At 50.8% G+C, this 21830-nt stretch overlaps 2 protein-coding genes across 4 annotated transcripts in view; one reads left to right on the plus strand and one right to left on the minus strand.

The window, feature by feature from the left end:
- Window positions 1-10470, minus strand: part of ilf2 (interleukin enhancer binding factor 2) — a 36330-nt gene extending 25860 nt beyond the window's left edge. The window contains exons 1-3 of the mRNA XM_052045839.1: window positions 10322-10470; window positions 1435-1491; window positions 1299-1341 (exon numbers count right to left, since the gene is read on the minus strand). Of these exons, the coding sequence (XP_051901799.1) occupies window positions 1299-1341; window positions 1435-1491; window positions 10322-10326 (105 nt within the window). The 5' untranslated portion in view covers window positions 10327-10470. The remainder of the gene's footprint in view (window positions 1-1298; window positions 1342-1434; window positions 1492-10321) is intronic.
- Window positions 10471-14618: 4148 nt separating this feature from the next.
- On the plus strand, window positions 14619-21778 carry pmvk (phosphomevalonate kinase). Of its 3 annotated transcripts, none has more exons than XM_052045781.1 (5): window positions 14619-14704; window positions 18183-18246; window positions 19237-19389; window positions 20754-20883; window positions 21419-21778. In XM_052045781.1, exons 1-5 carry the CDS (start codon window positions 14622-14624, stop codon window positions 21568-21570), a joined length of 582 nt encoding a protein of 193 aa, XP_051901741.1. In that variant the 5' UTR covers window positions 14619-14621; the 3' UTR covers window positions 21571-21778. The 3 variants fall into 3 exon arrangements, with proteins under 3 accessions (XP_051901741.1, XP_051901743.1, XP_051901742.1); XM_052045782.1 differs by lacking the exon at window positions 14619-14704 and adding an exon at window positions 14777-14952; XM_052045783.1 differs by lacking the exon at window positions 18183-18246 and having other exon boundaries at window positions 14625-14704.
- Window positions 21779-21830: the final 52 nt, after the last annotated feature.

Genomic DNA, 21830 nt, shown 5'->3' on the forward strand with positions numbered 1-21830 from the left:
AACAATGGAACAGAAAACAAGGCCTTGGTTTAATATCTCACTGAAGGCTTCACTGAAAGCTCAGAAATAACACTGCTGCTGGAGTAGGCTGATCCCAATGACCTACTACTGTGTTAGCTGGAGCTAAACCAGAATCTGTAGTTTGTAGTTTCAAGTTCTGCTCCAGAGAGGCAAAGAAAAAAATCTAAGGTCACAAAGCCAGTGCAGCATTTGGAGAACACTTCACCATTGGAAGTGACATTTTTCAAATGAGATGTTAAAGTGGACTTGGATTCAGATTAGTTTACCGTCATATACTTGCTCTCATGAAGCTCAGAGTAAACAATATACATGGGAACAATAAATACAGCGATGAGCACAAAACAACAGAGTGGTGCAAAGATAGTAGTGCAAGCAGAAGTAGTGCAAAAAGAAAGAAATGTTCCTCCTGCCCTCTTGGGTGGACATAAAATAAAGAACTATTCAAAGAGGAGAAGAGTTCTCTCTAGTCCAGTGGACACCATATCCAACGTATCACCAAACCAGGTTACCTCAACATCATCACAACTGGTGCATGGAAGCCTGACACACATGAAATGACCTGCTGCATTCTTACATTACCACAGGTGCCTCACTCAAAAAAGTCTTTCATTGGCTGTGAAGTTCTTTAGGGAATCCCAAGGTGGTGGAAGACACTATAGAAATGCAATTCTTCTCTCCTTGCCCACTTCCTTAAAATGATAGAGGAAATATGTCTGCCTACACTGACTTGTAAAGGTTCAGTCTATGCCGTGGGCTAGAGGATGCAAAAACCCACTTTTGATTATTACCCCATTGGCCTGTGTTTTCCGATTAAATTTAGAATGTGGATGCTGAAGGAAAGGCAAGCATTTATTGCCCATCTCTTGACTGTGCTTGAACTGAGACAACTTCTGAGGGTAGTTATGAGTGTTATAGGTCCAGGTTACATACTGGTTAAGAATGACAGATAATCTTTTGAGGGGCATTTTTAATTATGATTCAATACAATTAATGATATTAGTTTTTAGTTCCAGATTTATTACCCAACTTGAATTTCAATTCATGGCTCCTGTGGGGGGATTTGCACAGTAGCATTTTAACATAACCAGTATGCCCTGTGGTATACTGAAACAGGAGGGGGCACGATTGGGCTTGCGTGCAATCCATCCGAGATTTTAAGTACCTAGTTAAAGCAGAAGTACACAAAATGGTGATCAGAATAGGTAATGAAGCAAGATCGCTGCCCATAGAATCCAATGCCCAAAAAACACCTTTAAAATTGATGAATTGTGACTTACCACATAGAAGTCAAATGGGATGTGAGGGACGAAAGGTCTGAACCTGTTCACATGAGAGAAATAAAGTTTCAAATTAATAAAAATCTGGATTTCAAAGTAGAGAATCTTAAACAAACTAGTCTCTAATGACACGTACCCCCCAACTGGGCCACCCCTTGCGCCAAAACGTCCACGACCACGTCCTCTGTCGCCTCTGCAATAGAAAGCAAATGAATGCGCGGTTAAAATGAATACAAGCTCTATAGGAGAGCAAACAAGCAATCATGAGGAAACAGCGTTAAGGTGATCTGTGGTGTAGTGGGTCCCAGTTCCTGAATCCTGGATGTGGCCAACACCAAAAGTATAAAGCAAGCCAAGTCCTGGATTCAAATGCATCTGTATTTCAGTCACAAATGGAAAGAAACATGGAGCTATCAAAACCTAGTAGGCAGCAACAGCAGGGATAATCAACAGAATCATTCAACCCCAAATATTTTGTGAGGAAGATCAAATAAAACCACAAATAAAGGCAAGATTAGTAGAAGTACATAGACCAATCTCATTATTCATATTGGTTAAAAAGACAACTGAAGTCAAAGATTTATTGCCCAAACTTTTTTTCCTGTCAACTACATTTAGGTCTACAGTTCTTGTAATGTCCATTATAATTAATACCTTTAAGGATCAATCTACTCACTTTCTGAAGGCATATTTTCTAAAGTATCCTCTTGCATTCACCCAAGCTATCACAGCATACTGACTGCCCACAATATTTGACTATGAAAGGCATCACAAATAAATAAAGGATGATATGGGACGTGAGCCCATTCCGCTGGGGATCAAAAGATAATGGATGGAAATGGAAATGCTGCATGGCGTTAACCCCTCACCTCCCCGCTCCACATCAGTAAGCTCCGATTGATCTTGATGATATGTACAGCCTGCGATTCAGACCTGCAAGCTTCTGGCTGGAATTGGCTATTTCAGTTACACACAGTCTTTGCTAATTAAGCAATTACAGGAATCATTAATTCGAGACAAATGCAGTTTTGAAACAGTAGTGGAGATTTATTTCTTTCATTCCCACCAATTTCTTCAATTCCAATTTCTTTTTAAAACTAATACTGATGAGTTCCTCATTACATCTAGATTTCTAATATATCTGGGAGATTTTGGGTCTTCAGTAAAGACAGAGCCAAAAATACATTTCTCTTCTACTTCCTTGTTCCCCAATATAACTTCTCCTGCCCATTTTTGCCAATGTTACAAGCCTTTTCCTTTGAGCTAGTACAACTTCTCCCGATAGTCCCTTTTACTGTTGGGATTTTTTTTTGCTTTAAAAAGATACGTTATTTGTGAACTGTATATTAATGTTAGCCATTACTTGATTGCTGCCATACTTTTTACCTTGCCCAGTCTACCATAGCCAACACATGCTTTGTGCCTTCACAGTTCATTTGATTCAATTTAAGATCTGGATTTCAGATTAAGCTGTTATTTCCAACTTTATGCAATATTCATTCATATTATGATCTTTGTTCCTTAAGAGTACCTTAACTCCAAGATCATCAAATAATCCTTTCTAGAACCAAAATAGCCTGTTTTCTTGTTGGTTCCACAGCATACTCGAGAAAGGCATTTCTTATACTTTCCATGAATTCATCCAACATATTTTAATGTTCATTTGATTCATGCAGTCTATGTATAGAAAAGTCCCCCAAGTTCATTGTATTAACTTTGTTATATTCACTTCTAATTTTCTGATTTACATTATGCACTACATTACCATTATTGCTTGAAAGCCTAAATACCAATCCCAGAAATGTTTTCTGTCCCTTGCTGGTTCCTGGTCAAACTGATCCTGCTTCACAATTCTGAGCCAAGATCCTTCCTCTCCACTGCCTTTATCTCATTCTTTAATGTCAGGAACATTCTGCCTCTTTTTCCAATTTGCCCATCTGTTTTAGATTGTATCCTGGAATATACAATTCCCAAGAGCGGTCATTTTGCAATCACAGCTCCGTAATGGCTATTAAATCAAATCCATTTATTTCTATTTGTGCCATCAATTCTCCTATCTCCTCACAAATGTTGTGTACATTCAGATAAAGACAGTCTAAGAAATAGGGATGAGCATAAGCATGGTCAAAAATCCACTGTATCATTAAAAAGAGGAGGGAGCATGGAATTTAGGAAAGTAATTCTAGAGATTATGGCCTAAGCATTTGCTGTCACTCTAAAGACTCTCCCACTGTTTTTACTAGCGGAACAGACTCGAACAGCTTTCACAAGTGGGAGAGTTTCGAAGGGGACATGACTACAAGATATGGGGCTGGCCAAGGAGTCTTAGATATAGGAAACAAGCACAAAGCCAAAGCCTAAAAGGGAGAAGTTGAGGTACAAAGAAATTTCTCCTTGCAGAAGGTGACAAATCTCTGGAATCCTCTGCACTGGCGGTTGGTGGATGCTGGATCATTAGAATAGAGGTGGATAAATACTTGATAAATCAAGGAATTGAGCAGTATGGAGAAATGACACAGAAGAGGAGTGGAGGACAGCATAGATTAGTCATGATCATATTAAACAGCAGGGCAGTCTTGAAGGGCCTGATGGCCAACCTCCGCTCCTATTTTCTTATGATCTTGAGCCTTTATTTTACTCTTTGTACCATTGTTTCCTGCTCTGACTTTTATGGATGTATACTCTTAGTTTTACTTTGTATGCGCTGTCCTTTTCTGACAACATCTTCCATCATGTTGTTGATGAGTGAGAGTGGAGTGATGGGGTAGTGATCGACTTGGTTAATTTGTTCTCCTTTTGTGGACACTACATGCCTGGGCAAATTTCCAGTTTGTTGGGCAAGTTGCAAGCTATGTTGGAATGGTTTAGCTAGAGGTGCAGTTGGTTCAGGAACATGTCTTCAACACCACAACTGCAATATAGTCACAGCCCACAACATTTGCTTCATCCATTGCTTGCAGCCATTTTTAAAAATATTCTCTTAAATTAATCAAATTAGTTAAAGACTTAATTTGAAATAAATAGCTCAAGAGGAAGTTATAGTAGATCATCCTGACACCTGGCACTTCTGGTCGAAGATAGTTCTAAACCAATCAGCCCTGCCTTTTGCACTCACAAATTGGGTAATACAGTTATTGATGTTGGGGATTTGACAGAACCTTCCCCTCCTGTCAACCATTTAATTAGCTTCCACTATTCACAAAAAGATGTGGCAAGAGTTCAGAGGTTTGATTTGACCCTGCGTAGAGTGTTGAAAACTGTAACATAGCTAGTTTTTGTGATCTAGAACGCATTACATAAAGGTGGTAGAAGCAGAGAAAAAATATGGGAAAGTTGGGGTGGGGGAGGGTGAGGATTGTGGAAGCAGCCTAATGGCACCTTTCATTTATGTACATTATTCAATGCTGCAATGAGCAAGTCTGGGGCACTGAGGAATTTGTACAAAACAGGAGAATATGTTGGCCAGAGCACCATGCTGAGCACCCAGTTATAAAATGGGGGCTAAGGCCATAGATTGTAGCAGTGAACAGTGAAGTGAGAAGCCAGGATCATTTACAGTGGAGTGGAAATAGCTGGAAGGAAATGGAATTGAGGATCCTAAAATTATGAAGACACAAGAGACTGCAGATGCTGGAATCTGGAGCAACAAACAATCTGCTGGAGGAACTCAGCAGGTCGGGCAGCATCTGTGGGAGGAAAGGAATTGTCAATGTTTCGGGTTGAAACCCTGCATCAGGACTGCATCCTAAAATTATACCTGGTTTGATAGCAAATAGGAACATATGCAGTCAGTATTCCAGGTGTGGTCTCACTAATGCCCTGTGCAACTCTGCTAAGTCTTCCCTGCTTTTATACTGCATTTCCTTTGCAATAAAGGCCAATATTCCATTCGTCTTCCTAACTACTTACTGTACTAACATGCGGACCTTATGCATCTTCAATAAGGACACCTAGATCATTTTGAAACTCAACATTCTGTAGACTATTTTCATTTAACAATAATCTTCTTTGTACCTAATTAGTCAACCATACATTTCCCTACTTTATACTTGATTTGCCTCCTCACACCCTTTCCATATCCCTCTGCAGACTTTGTATCTCCACATCCTTCCTATATCCGTACCTCCACACTGTTCTCCTCACAACTTGCTTTTCCACATTGGAAATATCAGTTGGTTTGGCTACATTACACTCAATCCTTTCATCTAAGTGACCAACATATAGGCGAGACCTCAGCCCAATTCCTGTGGCATCTCACCAGCTACTGAAAATCAATCTGAAAATTATCCATTCATCTCAAGACTTTGCTTTCTGTTATGTAGCCAACCCTCCATTCATACTGACATCTTTTCCCCCATGCTGTGAGCAGTTGTAGTATGCAGTAACCATTTATGTGGCTCCTTATTAAATGCCTAATAGAAGTGTAAACACTCAACATCCACTGCCTCCCTTTATACCCAGCTTTCTTACTTGATTGTCCAATCATTCCTACTATTACTTCTTAACAATGGATTCCAGTACTTTCTCAAGGAGAACTATCAGAATCGGAACATTTCCAGAATCTAAGGTACTTTGATGAACAAAAAATGTATGGTTTAAAATAAAAATTGACAGAGCATCAATTGCCATTTACAGAATGGAGTTCCAAACCTTTATCACCTTGGATGCACAAGTGTTTCCGAACTTTACTCCTGAAAGGCTTGGCTCTAAATTTTGGACCACATAATCTCCCCAGCCCTTGACTCCTTAACCACTGGAAATGGTTTCTCTGCAACTAGCCTCTCAATTTGCAAAGCACCTGTGGTCAGGGCAACCCTGAGCTTCCTGCAACTTTATTTACCCATCCCACTCTGACCTATCAGTCTGTGGTCTCCTATACTGTTACAATGAGGTCCAATGCAAACTTGAGGAGCAGCAGCTCATCTTCCATCTGGGCAAGCTGCAGCCTTCTGAAGTTAATATTGAATTCTGCAACTTCAAGTAACTTCATTTTTCTGTATCAGTCATCCATCTGTGAAATTGGCTCAACCTGTTTGTGTATTTTTCCTGTCAGGTCTCCCTGCACTGCATTTCACAACTCCAACATTCTTTTGTCTATGTTCTCACTCTTTAACTGCTCCCATTCACTCACTGACCAGATAACTTTGTTTTCATCTCAACCAATAGTCACCCTGGCTTTATCCTGTCTGGGACATGCCCCTTTCCTGCAGATTAACAAGCTTCTTTACACTCCTTCCTAGTTCTGAGCAAAAATCTTCAATCTGAAACATGTTCTCTTCCCACAGTAACTGCCCAACCTGCTGGGTATTTCCAGCATTTTCTGTTTTTACTTCAGCCTCTCAATTCACCTTAATATCCAAGTCACATCTTAATCTTCTAAATTTGGAAATATATCAATATACTTAATTGCTGTCAGTTGAAGTCAAGATACTTGCTGGTGAGTCATGACAATGATGCTAATGAAGATTTTGTACCCAGAACTGCTGCCAACATGAGTTTAGCAGGGCTCTGCTGATGCAGTATACCTTCCACCCCATCCCACCACTAAGGATTCCAGTTCTCTGGATATAAAGAGCAGTACTGCATTCATTTTGATTATCCTCTGTACCTGTCTGTGACATTTTAATGACCTGCACATATGAAGCTCAAGTCAGTATGAACTGCATTGACCTCCTCACCAGAGAGAAAATGCTAAGTTTGATCCTATTTAAATTCAAAGTGGATGACCACAAATATAACTGCAAAGAAATCCAAATGAACATTTGATTACTTTGAAATCCACGAACATACTTCCATTTAAACTGGAGGATCAGTACTGAGGAAGCTTAAGAGGGCGAGGAAGAGAGATGTGAAGGGATGGGGATGAGGGAAAAGAGATGGTGAGCGAGTGGGCAAGGGTCTGGAGATGGAGTACTATGTTGGTAAATGTGAGGTCATCCACTTTGGAAGGAAAAATAGAAGATCAGATTATTACTTAAATGGTGAAAGATTGCAGAGGGACTTAGAAAATTGGTTTGCAGGTGCAACAGGCTATCAAGAAGACAAATGGAACGTTGGCCTTCATCGTTAGAGGGACTGGATTTAAGAGCAGGGAGGTTATGCTGCAACCGTACAGGGTACTGGTGAGGCTGCACCTGGAGTATTGCATGCAGTTCTGGTCTCCTAACTTGAGAAAAGATATACTGGCTTTGGAAGCGGTGCAGAGGAGGTTCACCAGGTTGATTCTGGGGATGAAGGGTTCGCCTACAAGGAGAGAGAGTCACCTGGGACTACACTTGCTGGAATTAAGAATGAGAAGGGATCTTATAAAAACAGGTAAAATTATGAAGGGTTAAATAAGTTAGAGGCAGGCAAGTTATTTCAACTGGTAAGTGAGACTAAAATGAGGGAACATAGCCTCAAGATTCGGGGGAGTAGATTTAGGACAACAATGAGGAGGAACTGCTATTCCCAAAGAGTAGTCAATCTGTGGAATTCTCTGCCCAAAGCAACAGTAGAGGCTACCTCATTAAGTATACTTAAGACACAAGTTAGATTTTTGCATAGTCGGGGAATTAAGGGTTATGGGGAAAAGGCAGGTACGTGGAGCTGAGTCCATGGCGAGAACAGCCATGATCTGACTGAATGGCGGAGCAGGCACAACAGACCAGATGGCCTACTACTGTTCCTTACGATGGGGGGACGCGGAGGGGGACCGGGGGGAGGGAGGAAGGGGGACGCGGAGGGGGACCGGGGGGGGAGGGAGGAAGGGGGACGCGGAGGGGGACCGGGGGGGGAGGGAGGAAGGGGGACGCGGAGGGGGACCGGGGGGGAGGGAGGAAGGGGGACGCGGAGGGGGACCGGGGGGGAGGGAGGAAGGGGGACGCGGAGGGGGACCGGGGGGGAGGGAGGAAGGGGGACGCGGAGGGGGACCGGGGGGGAGGGAGGAAGGGGGACGCGGAGGGGGACCGGGGGGGAGGGAGGAAGGGGGACGCGGAGGGGGACCGGGGGGGAGGGAGGAAGGGGGACGCGGAGGGGGACCGGGGGGGAGGGAGGAAGGGGGACGCGGAGGGGGACCGGGGGGGGGGGGGGGACGGGGGACGCGGAGGGGGACCGGGGGGGAGGGGGGGAAGGGGGACGCGGAGGGGGACCGGGGGGGAGGGAGGAAGGGGGACGCGGAGGGGGACCGGGGGGGAGGGAGGAAGGGGGACGCGGAGGGGGACCGGGGGGGGAGGGAGGAAGGGGGACGCGGAGGGGGACCGGGGGGGAGGGAGGAAGGGGGACGCGGAGGGGGACCGGGGGGGAGGGAGGAAGGGGGACGCGGAGGGGGACCGGGGGGGAGGGAGGAAGGGGGACGCGGAGGGGGACCGGGGGGGAGGGAGGAAGGGGGACGCGGAGGGGGACCGGGGGGGAGGGAGGAAGGGGGACGCGGAGGGGGACCGGGGGGGGAGGGAGGAAGGGGGACGCGGAGGGGGACCGGGGGGGAGGGAGGAAGGGGGACGCGGAGGGGGACCGGGGGGGAGGGAGGAAGGGGGACGCGGAGGGGGACCGGGGGGGAGGAGGAAGGGGGACGCGGAGGGGGACCGGGGGGGGGGGAAGGAAGGGGGACGCGGAGGGGGACCGGGGGGGGGGGAAGGAAGGGGGACGCGGAGGGGGACCGGGGGGGAGGGAGGAAGGGGGACGCGGAGGGGGACCGGGGGGGAGGGAGGAAGGGGGACGCGGAGGGGGACCGGGGGGGAGGGAGGAAGGGGGACGCGGAGGGGGACCGGGGGGGAGGGAGGAAGGGGGACGCGGAGGGGGACCGGGGGGGAGGGAGGAAGGGGGACGCGGAGGGGGACCGGGGGGGAGGGAGGAAGGGGGACGCGGAGGGGGACCGGGGGGGGAGGGAGGAAGGGGGACGCGGAGGGGGACCGGGGGGGAGGGAGGAAGGGGGACGCGGAGGGGGACCGGGGGGGAGGGAGGAAGGGGGACGCGGAGGGGGACCGGGGGGGGGGGAAGGAAGGGGGACGCGGAGGGGGACCGGGGGGGGGGGAAGGAAGGGGGACGCGGAGGGGGACCGGGGGGGGGGGAAGGAAGGGGGACGCGGAGGGGGACCGGGGGGGGGGGAAGGAAGGGGGACGCGGAGGGGGACCGGGGGGGGGGGAAGGAAGGGGGACGCGGAGGGGGACCGGGGGGGGGGGGAAGGAAGGGGGACGCGGAGGGGGACCGGGGGGGGGGGAAGGAAGGGGGACGCGGAGGGGGACCGGGGGGGGGAGGAAGGGGGACGCGGAGGGGGACCGGGGGGGGGGGGGAGGAAGGGGGACGCGGAGGGGACCGGGGGGTGGGGGGAGGAAGGGGGACGCGGAGGGGGACCGGGGGGGGGGGGGGAGGGAGGGGGACGCGGAGGGGGACCGGGGGGGAGGGAGGGAGGGGGACGCGGAGGGGGACCGGGGGGGAGGGAGGGAGGGGGACGCGGAGGGGGACCGGGGGGGGGGGGGGAAGGAAGGGGGACGCGGAGGGGGACCGGGGGGGGGGGAAGGAAGGGGGACGCGGAGGGGGACCGGGGGGGGGGGAAGGAAGGGGGACGCGGAGGGGGACCGGGGGGGGGGGGGAAGGGGGACGCGGAGGGGGACCGGGGGGGGGGGGAAGGGGGACGCGGAGGGGGACCGGGGGGGGGGAAGGGGGACCGGGGGGGGAGGAGGGGGACCGGGGGGGGGGAGGGGGACGCGGAGGGGGGGAGGGGGGGGGAGGGGGACGCGGAGGGGGACGCGGGACGGGAGCAGGGGAACGACGAGAGGAGGCTGAGCGCGGGAGGCGCCGCCACTGATCCCACTCGCCGGTTCCAGACCCGGTTTAATTGACACGTCGCCAAGGAAGGGTGGCTCTGCCGGCCGGCCGGGGGGAGCAGCGGGCGGTGCGGGCGCCCTCACGGAGCGGGGAAGCACCGCCGGGCTCCATGAGGGGACTGGGCCTCAGGCCCCGCCGCCGCTCGCCCCGTTCCCCTCAGGGAACCATCCACAACCCCGCCGCCGCCGCCGCCTGCCCTCGGGAACTCGGGCTTTTACCTCATCTTTCCTTCCTTTTATTTACTTTCCTGCAGGTGGAAACTTCCAGAACAAAGAGCAGCTCCAACTGCCGCCCGGCATCCGATGCCCCGGCCACCGCGCTCCGACGCTGCGTGTGATTGGCCGACGTGCCGATCCGCGTCCAATCACGCGTCGGCTTACTCGGAGGGCTGGGTGGATGGGGAGGGGGGGCGGGTGTGTGGTTGGAGAGAGGACGCTCTGTCGTGACGTCAACACGTACAATCTCAGCGTCTTTTATATGGCTGGTGACGTAGAGGCGCGGTCTCCTATTGGTCCTCAGGTTATGAATGAGTGGCTTGGGAATGAATGAATGGATGGATGGCGAACGAATGAATGGATGGTGAATGAATAGACTTCACCCCCGAGAGAGCAACATCGTCAACACTGCGCGTTGACCAAAACTACGACTTAAGATTCCTCAGCCCCTTTTACATCCCTTTCAGGCTGCCCCAGCCACTTGTCTTTACCTCTCGCTGTCTTGGTGAAGCAGCCGGCATAATCAAAGACCCCAGCCACCCGGGACATTCTCTCTTCTCTCCTCTTCCATCGGGTAGAAGATACAGAAGCCTGAGGGCACGTACCACCAGACTTAAGGACAGCTTCTACCCCACTGTGATAAGACTATTGAACGGTTCCCTTATACGATGAGATGGACTCTGACCTCACGATCTACCTTGTTCTGACCTTGCACCTTATTGCACTGCGCTTTCTCTGTAGCTGTGACACTTTACTCTGTGCTGTTATTGTTTTTACCTGTACTACATCAATGCACTCTGTACTAACCCAATGTAACTGCACTATGTAATGAATTGACCTGTACGATCGGTTTGTAAGACAAGTTTTTCACTGGACCCGGTACAAGTGACAATAGTAAACCAATACCAATACCAAAGTGCGCTGCACCTATTGATGTTTTCCTTTTAAAGTGCGAGGTGTTGCACTTTGGGAGGTCAAGTGTCAGAGGTAATTATACAGTAAATGGCAGGACCCTTAGCAGGGATCTTGCGGTGCAAGTCCATAGCTCCCTGAAAGTGGCATCACAAGGAGATAGGGTGATAAAGAAAGTGTACGTCGTGCTTGTCCTTCAAAGTCGAGTTTGTCATATGCGCAGGATCATGTGTGCACATGTGCAATGCAGCATCACAGGTACATGGCATTATAAAAGCAGCATTCACAAGAAAAACATCAATTAAACACTGAAAACATTTTTTACAAGAAAGAACATAATTAGAAGGAGAAAAACAAAGTTCTTTTAGTGTCATCTGCGTGTCCATGTGTGCACGGGTGCAGTGAAAAAAACTTCCTGCAGCAGCATCACAGGCACACAGCATCAGATCAGCAGCATTCACAAGAAAATCATAACTTAAACATAAATCATACACAATTTTTACAAGAAAAAACAGTTAGAACAAAAACTACAGTGTCCATGATGATGCTGGAGGAACTCAGCAGGCCAGGCAGCATCCACGGAGAAAGGAGAATCCCTGCTTTTCTCCACGGATGCTGCCTGGCCTGCTGAGTTCCTCCAGCATCATCGTGTTTTTCATCTAGATTCCAGCATCCTCAGTCCTTTGTTTCCCTAATACAAAGTCCATATTAGTGCAAAATGATACAGTGGTCATTTGTGCGGTTGTTGACTCAGAAAGTCATGTTGCAGCTGTATAAAGCTTTGGTTCAGGCCACATTGGGAATATTGTGTGTAGTTCTGGTCACTGCATTACAGAAAGCATTTAGGGGCTTTGGAGAGGGTGCAGGAGAGGTTCACCAAGATGTTCCTTGGATTAGAGGGCACTAGCTGTAAGGAGAGGTTGGACTATGGGGGACAGTGACAGGTGCACAGCAAATGGCAACATTTCCTGTAATCTCCTCATCCTCTAAACAAATAAATTAAAGAAAAAGCCTTTTAAAAGAAGGACAAATGTGCTTGCATTTCTACAGTGTCTTTCACGTTGAAACGTTTGATGGCTGTCTGGGCATTTTCTTGAACTGTTTCCAGGAACACCACCCTGGCCTCTTTACAGGATATGAGCAAGGGGTAATGGTTGTTTCTATAGCCAATGAAAGACTGGAGTGCAGCCACAGTTGTCGTGTTGAAAAGCGTGGTAGCCAATTCATGCACAGAAAACTTCCACAAACAAAAATATTGTCAAAGCTCAATCATCTAAAAAATAAGTCAAGTTTATTGTCATATGCAAGTCCGTGTGTGCACAGGTGCAATGAAAGACTTGCTTGCAGCGGAATCACAGACACGAAGCATCAGATACATAACATTCAGAAAAACATAAATTATACAAAATTGTACATGAAGTACAGAATTGGAAAAAAAAACAAAACAAATTGTTGTGCAAAGTGGTCATGCTGGCCATCTGTCTGCTGACAATGTGGCACATGGTTTTTTTTGTTACATTTCATAAATTAAGATCTCAATTTCAAAAATGACAATAAAACAAAGAGAGGAGGTAAAAATAAATTTGGCTCGGAGGTAGGATGCAGGGGGATTGAAGTTTGTTTCTCAGAATGGAGGCCAGTGACTAGCAGTGTGCCGGTGACTAGCAGTGTGCCGCGGGGGTCAGTGTTGGGAGCCTTGTTATTTGTTAGTTATATAAATGATTTGGATGCGAATGCACAAGGCTTGATCAGTAAGTTTGCGGATGACACGAAATTAGGTGGTGTTGATAGTGCAGACGGTTATTGTAGATTAGGGGGGCGATCTTGATCAGTTCGGGAAGTGGCCTGAGGAGTTTCAAATGGATTTCAATACAAATATTAGTGAGGTGATGTATTTTGGAAAGTCAAACTATGAATGGTAGGGCACATGGGAGTGCAATGCAACAGAGGGACCTAGGAGTACAATTACACAGTTCGTTGAAAGTGGCGCCACAGGTGGACAAGGTGGTGAAAAAGGCATTTAGCACACTGGCCTTCATCAGTCAGGGCACTGTGTATAGGAGTTGGGACATTACATTGCAGTTGTATAAGTCATTGGTGAGGCCGCACTTGGAGTACTGTGTTATCAGAAAGATGTGGTTTAAACTGGAAAGAGTGCAGAAAGATTTACGAGGATGTTGCCAGGACTCGAGGGCTTGAGTTATAGGGAGAGATTGGCCAGGCGAAGTCTTCATTCCTTGGAACCTAGGAGAATGAGGGGCAACCTTATAGAAATGTTTAAAATTATGTGAGGCAGAGATAAGGTGGACGGTTGATAGTGTGTTAAGAAGGTGTGTGGTGTGTTGGCTTTCATTAGTCGGGGTATTGAGTTCAAGAACCGCGAGGTGATGTTCAGTTCTATAAAACTCTGGTTACACACACTTGGTGTATTGTGTTCAGTTCTGGTCGCCTCATTATAGGAAGGATGTGGACACTTTAGAGAGGGTTGCAGAGGAGATTTACCAAGATGCTGCCTGGATTGGAGAGCATGTCTTAGGAGGATAGGTTGAGTGAGCTGGGGCTTTTCTCTTTGGAGAGGAGGAGGATGAGAGGTAACTTGATAGAGGTGCACAAGATGATAAGAGGCATAGATCGAGTGGACAGTCAGAGACTTTTTCCCAGTGTGACAATGGCTAACACGAGGGACATAATTTTTAAGGTGATTGGAGGAAGGTATAAGGGGGATGTCAGAGGTAAGTTTTTTTACACAGAGAGTGGTGGGTGCGTGGAACGCACTGCCTGCAGAGGTTGTGGGGGCAGGTACATTAGGAATGTTTAAGATACTCTTAGATAGACACATGAATGATAGAGAAATGGAGGGCTACGTGGGAGGGAAGGGCTAGATAGATCTTAGAGCAGGATGAAATGTCAGCACAACATTGTGGGCCGAAGGGCCTGGACTGTGCTGTAAATTTCTAAGTGGACAGGTATATGGATAACAAGAGTTTAGAGGGCTAGAGGCCAAGTGCTCGCAAATGGGATTAATCTTTAGGATACATCTAGGTCGGCATGGACAGGTGTGGGCCGAAGGGCCTTTGCCCGTGCTGTGCCGCTCTTTGGCACAAGCGGAACGAATGTTGGGCTCTTCCAACAGTAGAGGCGCCCGGATCATTTAGCAGTGGACTAATCGGCGTGGATCGTACCACTGGGAGCAGAGGGGAGCTTTAAAGAGAAATTAGTTTGTCAGGTGAATGTTTCGGGCCCTGAACCCGGGATGGACATTTATCTTTTATATTGAGGTGGAATACAAGGAGGGGGTTTGTGTGGAGAGCGCTCGCTTTGGAGGTCGGGGCTTTGGGTGGGATGTAGATCTGTCACCCCCCCCGGAGGAGTGCCGGGGTCCCTGCCCGCCATGACGACGCCCGCGCTGCTGCTGCTCTTCAGCGGGAAGAGAAAGTCGGGCAAGGATTTTCTCACCGACCGCATTCAGAGCAGGTCAGTGGTGCGGGGTCCACGCCGACCGACCCGACCCGACCCGGCCCGGCGCCCCGGTCTCCGTCCGGCCCGGGGGAGGGGGTGGTGGACTCGGTCCCCCGCCAACTCGGTCCCCGGACAACAGCCTGGGACCTGGAAAGCTGCGGCCGGAGGGTCTCGTCCGTCTCCCTCCACAGACGCTGCCCGACCCGCTGATCTCCCCCAGCATCTTGTGCGTTGCTCCAGGTCCCGGCACCTGCAGCCCCTGGGTATAAACCAGTCCCCACCCGTCTCCCCCCCCCCCCCCGACATCACTCTGGAGGGTCCTTGGGAAGGGGGGGGGTGGGTGACTGGCAGTAGGATGTTTGGGGGGGACTCTGTGATTCTGGCAGTGGGATGTTTTGGGGGGGAGACTGGCAGTGGGATGTTTGGGGGGGACTCTGACTCTGGCAGTGGGATGTTTGGGGGGGACTCTACTCTGGCAGTGGGATGGTATGGGGGGGGGAACTCTGGACTGGCAGTGGGATGTTTTGGGGGGAACTCTGTGCCTCTGCGGTGGGATGTTTGGAGGGGGGAACTCTGTGCCTCTGGCGGTGGGATGTTTGGGGGGGGAGCTCTGTGACTCTGGCAGTGGGATGTTTGGGGGGTGAAGACTCTGTGACTCTGGCAGTGGGATGTTTGGTGGGGGGCGTCGCACCTTGCAGCATGAAGCCCCGTCGGTCAGGCTGGGGGTGGGGTGGGGCAGGAGGTGTGGTGGGGAGGGGATAGCTCGCCTGTGAGCTGCCGTTGATTTGCTGATGGGACCCAGCATAGGCATTAAGGTGGCTCAGCAGCTTCTTGAAAGCAGGTGAGTGAAGGGGTGGGGTGTCTACCTGCACTGCACTTTCTCTGCAATAGTAACACTATGTTTTGCATTCTGTTTTCCTTTTATGCTACCTTGATGTACTTGTGTATGGAATGATCTGTCTCGAAGGCTCACAGACAAAAGCTTCTCACTGTATTGGTAAATTGGTTTATTATTGTCACATGTACCGAGGTACAGTGAAAAACTTTGTTTTGCCTGCCATCCATACAGATCATTTCATTACATCAGTGCATTGAGGTAGTACAAGGGAAAACAATAACAGAATGCAGATAAGGTGTTACAGTTACAGAGAAAGTGCAGTGCAGGCGGACAATAAGGTGTAAAGGCCACGACAAGGTAGGTCAAGAGTCCATGTTATTGTACTAGGGAACTGTTCAATAGTCTTATCACCTCGGGGTAGAAGCTGTCCTTGAGCCTGGTGGTACGCACTTTCAGGCTTTCGTATCTTCTGCCCAATGGGGGGGGGGGGGGGAAAGAAAAGAGAATGACCCGGGTGGGAGGGGTCTCTGATTATGCTGGTTGCTTTACCAAGGCAGCGAGAAGTGTAGACAGAGTCCGTGCAGGGGAGGCTGTATCTCAGTACATGTGACCATAATAAACCAGTTACCAATACCAAGCCACTTTAACGTCTGTACTGGGGACACAGGAGACTGCAGACGCTGGAATCTGGAGCAACACACAATCTGCTGGAGGAACTCGGCAGGTCGAGCAGCATCTCTAGGAGGAAAAGAATTTGGGTCAAAATGTCGACAATTCCTCTCCCCCCACAGATGCTGCTCGACCCACTGAGTTCCTGAAGCAGGTTGTTTGTTGCTTCAGCTTCCATAGCGACAGGTGTAGGGCTGCACTGGTGAAATGGAGCTGCTCCAGCAGCCTGTGACTGCACTGGGAGGCAGATCCTAAACACCTTCAGCTCTCCGTACTGTGCAGCCTCACTGGGTTCACTTTGAACGTGGAATCATTTGCCTCTTCCTGCCGAGGCTACTCCAACAATCACTGCCAACCTTGCACTCTACCACGAAGAGAGACAAGGGGTGCAGGCACAAAGTCGATGGCAACAACTTGTAGGATTCACATCTGAGTCCTGCACTGTCCCAACTTGGGAACGTACCGCAGTTTTGTCATCATCTCTGGGTCTAAAAACACTTGGATGGAGAGCTGCAGTGTTTGAGAAGGTGGTCAAAAGCCACATTTTGTTTGAAAGGGGTGGGCAATAATGCGGGCCTTGTCAACATTGAATTGGGGAAAACACCACCCCACACGCCATTTTCAACAGGAGCTGAAGTTCAGGCATTGGGATTGAGAGTCCCTCCAGCCAGCCCGACTGGCTAACTTACAAGCCCGCCCCCCCAACCCAAGAGAAGTGATCATAGAATAATACAGCACAGAAACAGGCCCTTTGGCCGACTCATCCATGCCAACCAAGTTTCCCACCTAACCCGTGGAAGAGAGACGCCAGAGACTGCAGATGCTGGAATTTGGAGCAACAAACAATCTGCTGGGAGAACCCAGTGGGCTGGGCAGCATCTGTGTGAGGAAAGGAATTGTCGATGTTTCGGGTCTCGACCTGAAATGTCGATGGTTTCTTTCCTCCCACAGATGCTGCCCGACCCGTTGAGTTCCTCCAGCAGATTGTTTGTAACCTGTAGAAGACTTCTGTGGGAATGTCAACAAAAGGAAATGAGTACTTAAATTGCTCTTGCTATAGAAAACTATCCTTAGTATTTCAATCTAGATAACTCAAATAAGCCTTATTTATTTCTGCGGAATCAGCTAATAACTGTAGGCAGTTTGTCCGCTTTAGACACTAGAGTGCAGATGCTGGAGTCTGGAGCAACACACGTAAAATGCTGGAGGAACTCAGCAAGTCAGGCAGCATCTGTGGAGGGAAATGAACGGTCGACGTTTTGGGCTGAGACCCTTCATTGGGACTGTTCATTTCCCTCCATAGATGCTGCCTGACCTGCTGAGTTCCTCCAGCATTTTTTTTGTTTGTCAGTCCATTTTTGAATCTGGGTGGAAGTCTGTGGACACAAACATTTGACGAGACGGTGATTCCAAGTGTCACAGATGTGCTTTTCCCAGCACACTGACTTCTCTGGGAGTACAGTCTCTCTATTCTGCTGACTTCTGTCTGCCAGGCATCTTGTTTCAATACCATCAGTGAGGGGGCAGAGCATCCCCTCAATCCTAGAGTGCCAACCCCAAACCCTCCTCCATTTCCTAACTTCTGTCTCTGCTTTCAGAACCCCCGTGATCAGTCATTCCCCCCCCCCACCCCCCCCCCCCCCCCAAAAGATCTAATTCTTGCTTCAAGAGGAGTCTGAGTCAAACGTGAGCAACTGGGATGAGCTCAGTTAGGCACCTTGGTCGCATGGACAAGTTGGGCCGAAGGCCCTGTTTCTGTGCTCTCTAACTCTGACGCTGTTCTATTCATCCGTCAGTAAGAACAGTCTTGTCATTTAGCTTTGGTTTGAGCCGATATTCACTCAGTTCCCCACCACCAGCCCCCCCCCCCCCCAGAAATGTCAGGACCCCCCAGGGGCATGCCCGTTGGCCTGTCTTCGCGGTTGCAGTGCGCTGCTGTTAATAATGTGTGGCAGTAAATGTTTCTCTCTGTGGTTTGTTGCGTAGGTTGGGCGTTGAGAACTGTACTATTCTGAGGTTGTCAGCCCCCATTAAGGAGCAGTATGCCAAGGTACGCACGCGTGGCTTTATCCAGGGCACGGCGGAGGCTTCTGCATTTGCACTCTCTTGTCTCTGTCTTTCAAACAATTTCTCTGCTCCTTTACCCTTGCTCGGCCTTAACACAGAAAAACTGCCATCCAACTTTCGATGATCCAGTATCTGGGTCATTGAGCACATCTTCAAGAGGCGGTACCTCAGATAGGTGGCAAAGATCACCACCCAGGACATGCCCTCTTCTCGTTACTACCACCGGGGAGGAGGTACAGGAGCCTGAAGACCCAAACTCGATTCAGGAACAACCTTCCACTCCGCCATCAAATTCCTGAACAGTCCACGAACCTGTGAACACTCACTTATTATTCCTTTTTTTTGGCATTTTTAAAATTTATTTTGTCATTTATTAGTAATTTTATGTCTCTGCACTGTACTGCTGCTGCAAAACAACACATCTCATGACATATGTCGCTGATAACCTGAACTTTTTCACCCAGAAGGTGGTCAGGATATGGAAACAGACTGTGTCCATTCACCCTATCTGTGCCTGGCTCCGCGTCCCCGCGACACAGGTCCGCGTCCCCACCTGTCCCTGCAACACAGGTCCGCGTCTCCACCTGCCCCCATGACACGGGTCCGCGTCTCCACCTGCCCAAGGAAATAGGAGCAGTGTTCCTGAAACAGCCCTCTCTAATTCACTGGGCAGAACTGTCACCAAGTCGGGAGGTTTTGTCTTGACTCTGACGCCAGACGCTGGGGCACTTAGTCCAGATCGTTGTTCCTGATGGGCTGTTCCTGAAGCTCCGCGCCAACGAGGGACACCAGCTGTCGAACGAAGCCACCTGGGGCAGGGTGGAACCCCTCAGTGCTGCGTTTAAGAGACGTCAGTGCATCATTCCACAGTGGTTTTGGGGGTGATTTCGTGCTCTGGGCTGTGATGTGGTGGGTAAGACCGGTCTGTATTTGAGTGGCCACACACTTTACCATCACTCTCTCCTTCACTCAGGAACACGGCTTGGACCTTGAGCAGTTACTGGGCCCCAGTGAGTACAAGGAGCGATATCGAGCGGAGATGATTTGCTGGGGTGAAAAGAAACGTGCCTGTGATCCGGGCTACTTCTGCCGGTTAATCGTAAAGGACGTGAAGTCGCCAGTGTGGGTAAGGAGATCTCCACTTCGTTCCAAAACCCTCTGGGTCCCAAACTCTGCAGCTGTGAGGTGGAAAGTTCTGTTCTCCCTGTGACTTCGGCTTGTGATCAGTGTCGCGCCACAGGAGGGGTGGCAAGGAGGGAGCGCAGCGCTGTGGGGCGGCGAGGAGGGAGCGTCACGTGGTGGGAGGGGCGGCGAGGAGGGAGCTCAGCGCCGTGGGGCGGCGAGGAGGGAGCATCGCGCCGCCGGAGGGGGGATGAGGAGGGAGCACCGTGGGAGGGAGCGCAGTGCTGCGGGAGGGGCGGAGGAGGGAGTGCCGTGGGAGGGGCGGCGAAGAGGGAACGCAGTGCTGCGGGAGGGGCGGAGGAGGGAGTGCCGTGGGAGGGGCGGCGAAGAGGGAACGCAGTGCTGCAGGAGGGAGGATGAGGAGGGAGTGCCGCAGGAGGGGTGGCGAGGAGGGAGTGCTGCACATCAAAGACACATAAAGTCTCTTACACAGATTCACAAACACAAAGTGCATGACTGACTGTCCCTCATACTCACACATACTGCGGGATGGGCAGCAAGGAGGGAGTGTTGTGCTGTGGGAGGGGCGGTGAGGAGGGAGCGCCGCGGGAGGGGCGGTGAGGAGGGAGCGCCGTGCCGTGGGATGGGCGGCAAGGAGGGAGCGTCGTGCTGTGGGAGGGGCGGTGGGGAGGGAGTGGAGGTGTTGAACTCTTTCATTGATTATCAGCTGCACCAACCGTACCGGGGAAGCCTGGATGGGTTCGAGTGATTTCACTCTCAGGGCTGATGCGGCAGGTTCAGCACAATGTTGGCACCCTTCCTGTGCCAGCTGCACTGACGTCGGTGGGCACCGCAGCTGGCCAACACTGGATCTCACTTAACTGAAAACTGACACAAGCACTCGTGAGCTTCAAGAATTCTGCAAGAGAAGTTGGCCTCATTTGTGCAAGTGCACACGTCTGTGTGTGTGTGTGTGTGCGCATGAGCGTCTGAGACAGTGCATGTGTGAGTATGAGGGACAGTCAGTCATGCACTTTGTGTTTGTGAATCTGTGTAAGAGACTTTGTGTCTTTGATGCAACCATGTGCGTCTGCAACTATGATTCTGTGTGTGTGTGTGTCTGTGCGCAGGGTGTGTGTGTCTGTGGTGTGAGAGCGAGACAAATTTTGTGTTTGTGAGACTAGATGTGTGTCATGTCGCTCTGTATGAGAGAGAGACAGATTCTGTGTGTGTGTGTGTGTGTGTGTGTGTGTGTGGAAGGGGTGCAGCATGACTGAGGGTCCCCCAGACCTCAGCTGACCTTGCATGTCCGGACACAGCCCCAGCCTCTCACACGATGACCCAACAGCGGCACCTCTCTCCTCACAGATCGTCAGTGACGCCCGGCGGAAGTCAGACGTGCAGTGGTTCCAGAGGCACTTCGCCGAGGTCACGCAGACGGTGCGTGTGGTGGCCTCCCAGGAGACCCGCAGCCAGAGGGGCTGGACATTCACCGCAGGTACAGGAGTTGTTGTACCTCTGCTCACAGTCAGGACGCACGTCCCCAGTCACCTCCCACACCGCTGGGACCACTCGGCCCATTGTGTCTGTGCTGGTATTAAGGGAGCCTAATCCCACCTTCCCGCTCCGAGTCACCTCCGGGTACTGCTTATGTTAAAAACCTGGATGTATTAAAGGTTGTCACAATACACCCCCACCCGTCTCCATGACCCCCTCCGGCCCCTACACCCTCCCCATCCTCGTGACACCCTCCGGCCCCTGCACCCCTCCCCGTCTCTGTGACCCGTCTCCGGCCCCGGCACCCCTCTCCGTCTCCGACCCCGACACCCGTCCCCGTCTCTGTGGCCCCCTACAACACCCCATATCTCTGGTTTCTAAGCCCCTCCTCTCACTGCCCCGCCACCATGCCTTCAGCTCCGGAATTTCCTCCGTGAACCTCTCCGCCTGCCCGTGACGAGCAGCCGCGGGGCCTGTCCGCGGTCACTGGTTGCCGGTGGTAATGGACACCACGTTGGTTCTCGCTCCCCGGGCAGGTGTGGATGACGCGGAGTCGGAGTGTGGACTAGATGATGGAGTCCATTGGGACTGGATCCTGACCAACGACGGGGAGCCCCAGGAGTTGGAGAGACAGCTCTGTCCTTTGCTGGAGTTTGCCCAGAGCCGGTTAGCCCAGTCTGGGCACTGAGAGCAGGTGGTGGGACCTTTTGTCCTGGTGGTACGAGACATTGGTGAGGCTGCAGCGGGAGTGGTGTGTACGGTTTTGGCTGCCCTGCGGCAGGAAAGGTGCCATCAACCAGGAAGCCTGCAGAGAAAATGCACGAGGATGTTGCCAGCACTCGACGGCCTGAGTTATATCAGAGAGAGCAGTGCAGGGGCCAGAGGGGGTCACGGAGACGGGGAGGGGCGCAGGGGCAGGAGGGGGTCACAGAGACGGGGAGGGGTGCA

The sequence above is a fragment of the Pristis pectinata genome, chromosome 40, assembly GCF_009764475.1.
Source record: "Pristis pectinata isolate sPriPec2 chromosome 40, sPriPec2.1.pri, whole genome shotgun sequence".
NCBI lineage: Eukaryota > Metazoa > Chordata > Chondrichthyes > Rhinopristiformes > Pristidae > Pristis > Pristis pectinata.

Excerpts from the sequence above, each read along its gene's own strand:
- pmvk (XM_052045781.1), top strand. The coding sequence starts at position 14,622 with ATGACGACGCCCGCGCTGCTGCTGCTCTTCAGCGGGAAGAGAAAGTCG. Across the intron at positions 18,247-19,236 it reads TTAAGGAGCAGTATGCCAAG|GAACACGGCTTGGACCTTGA; the intron begins GTACGCACGCGT and ends TCCTTCACTCAG. Across the intron at positions 19,390-20,753 it reads ACGTGAAGTCGCCAGTGTGG|ATCGTCAGTGACGCCCGGCG; the intron begins GTAAGGAGATCT and ends CTCTCCTCACAG.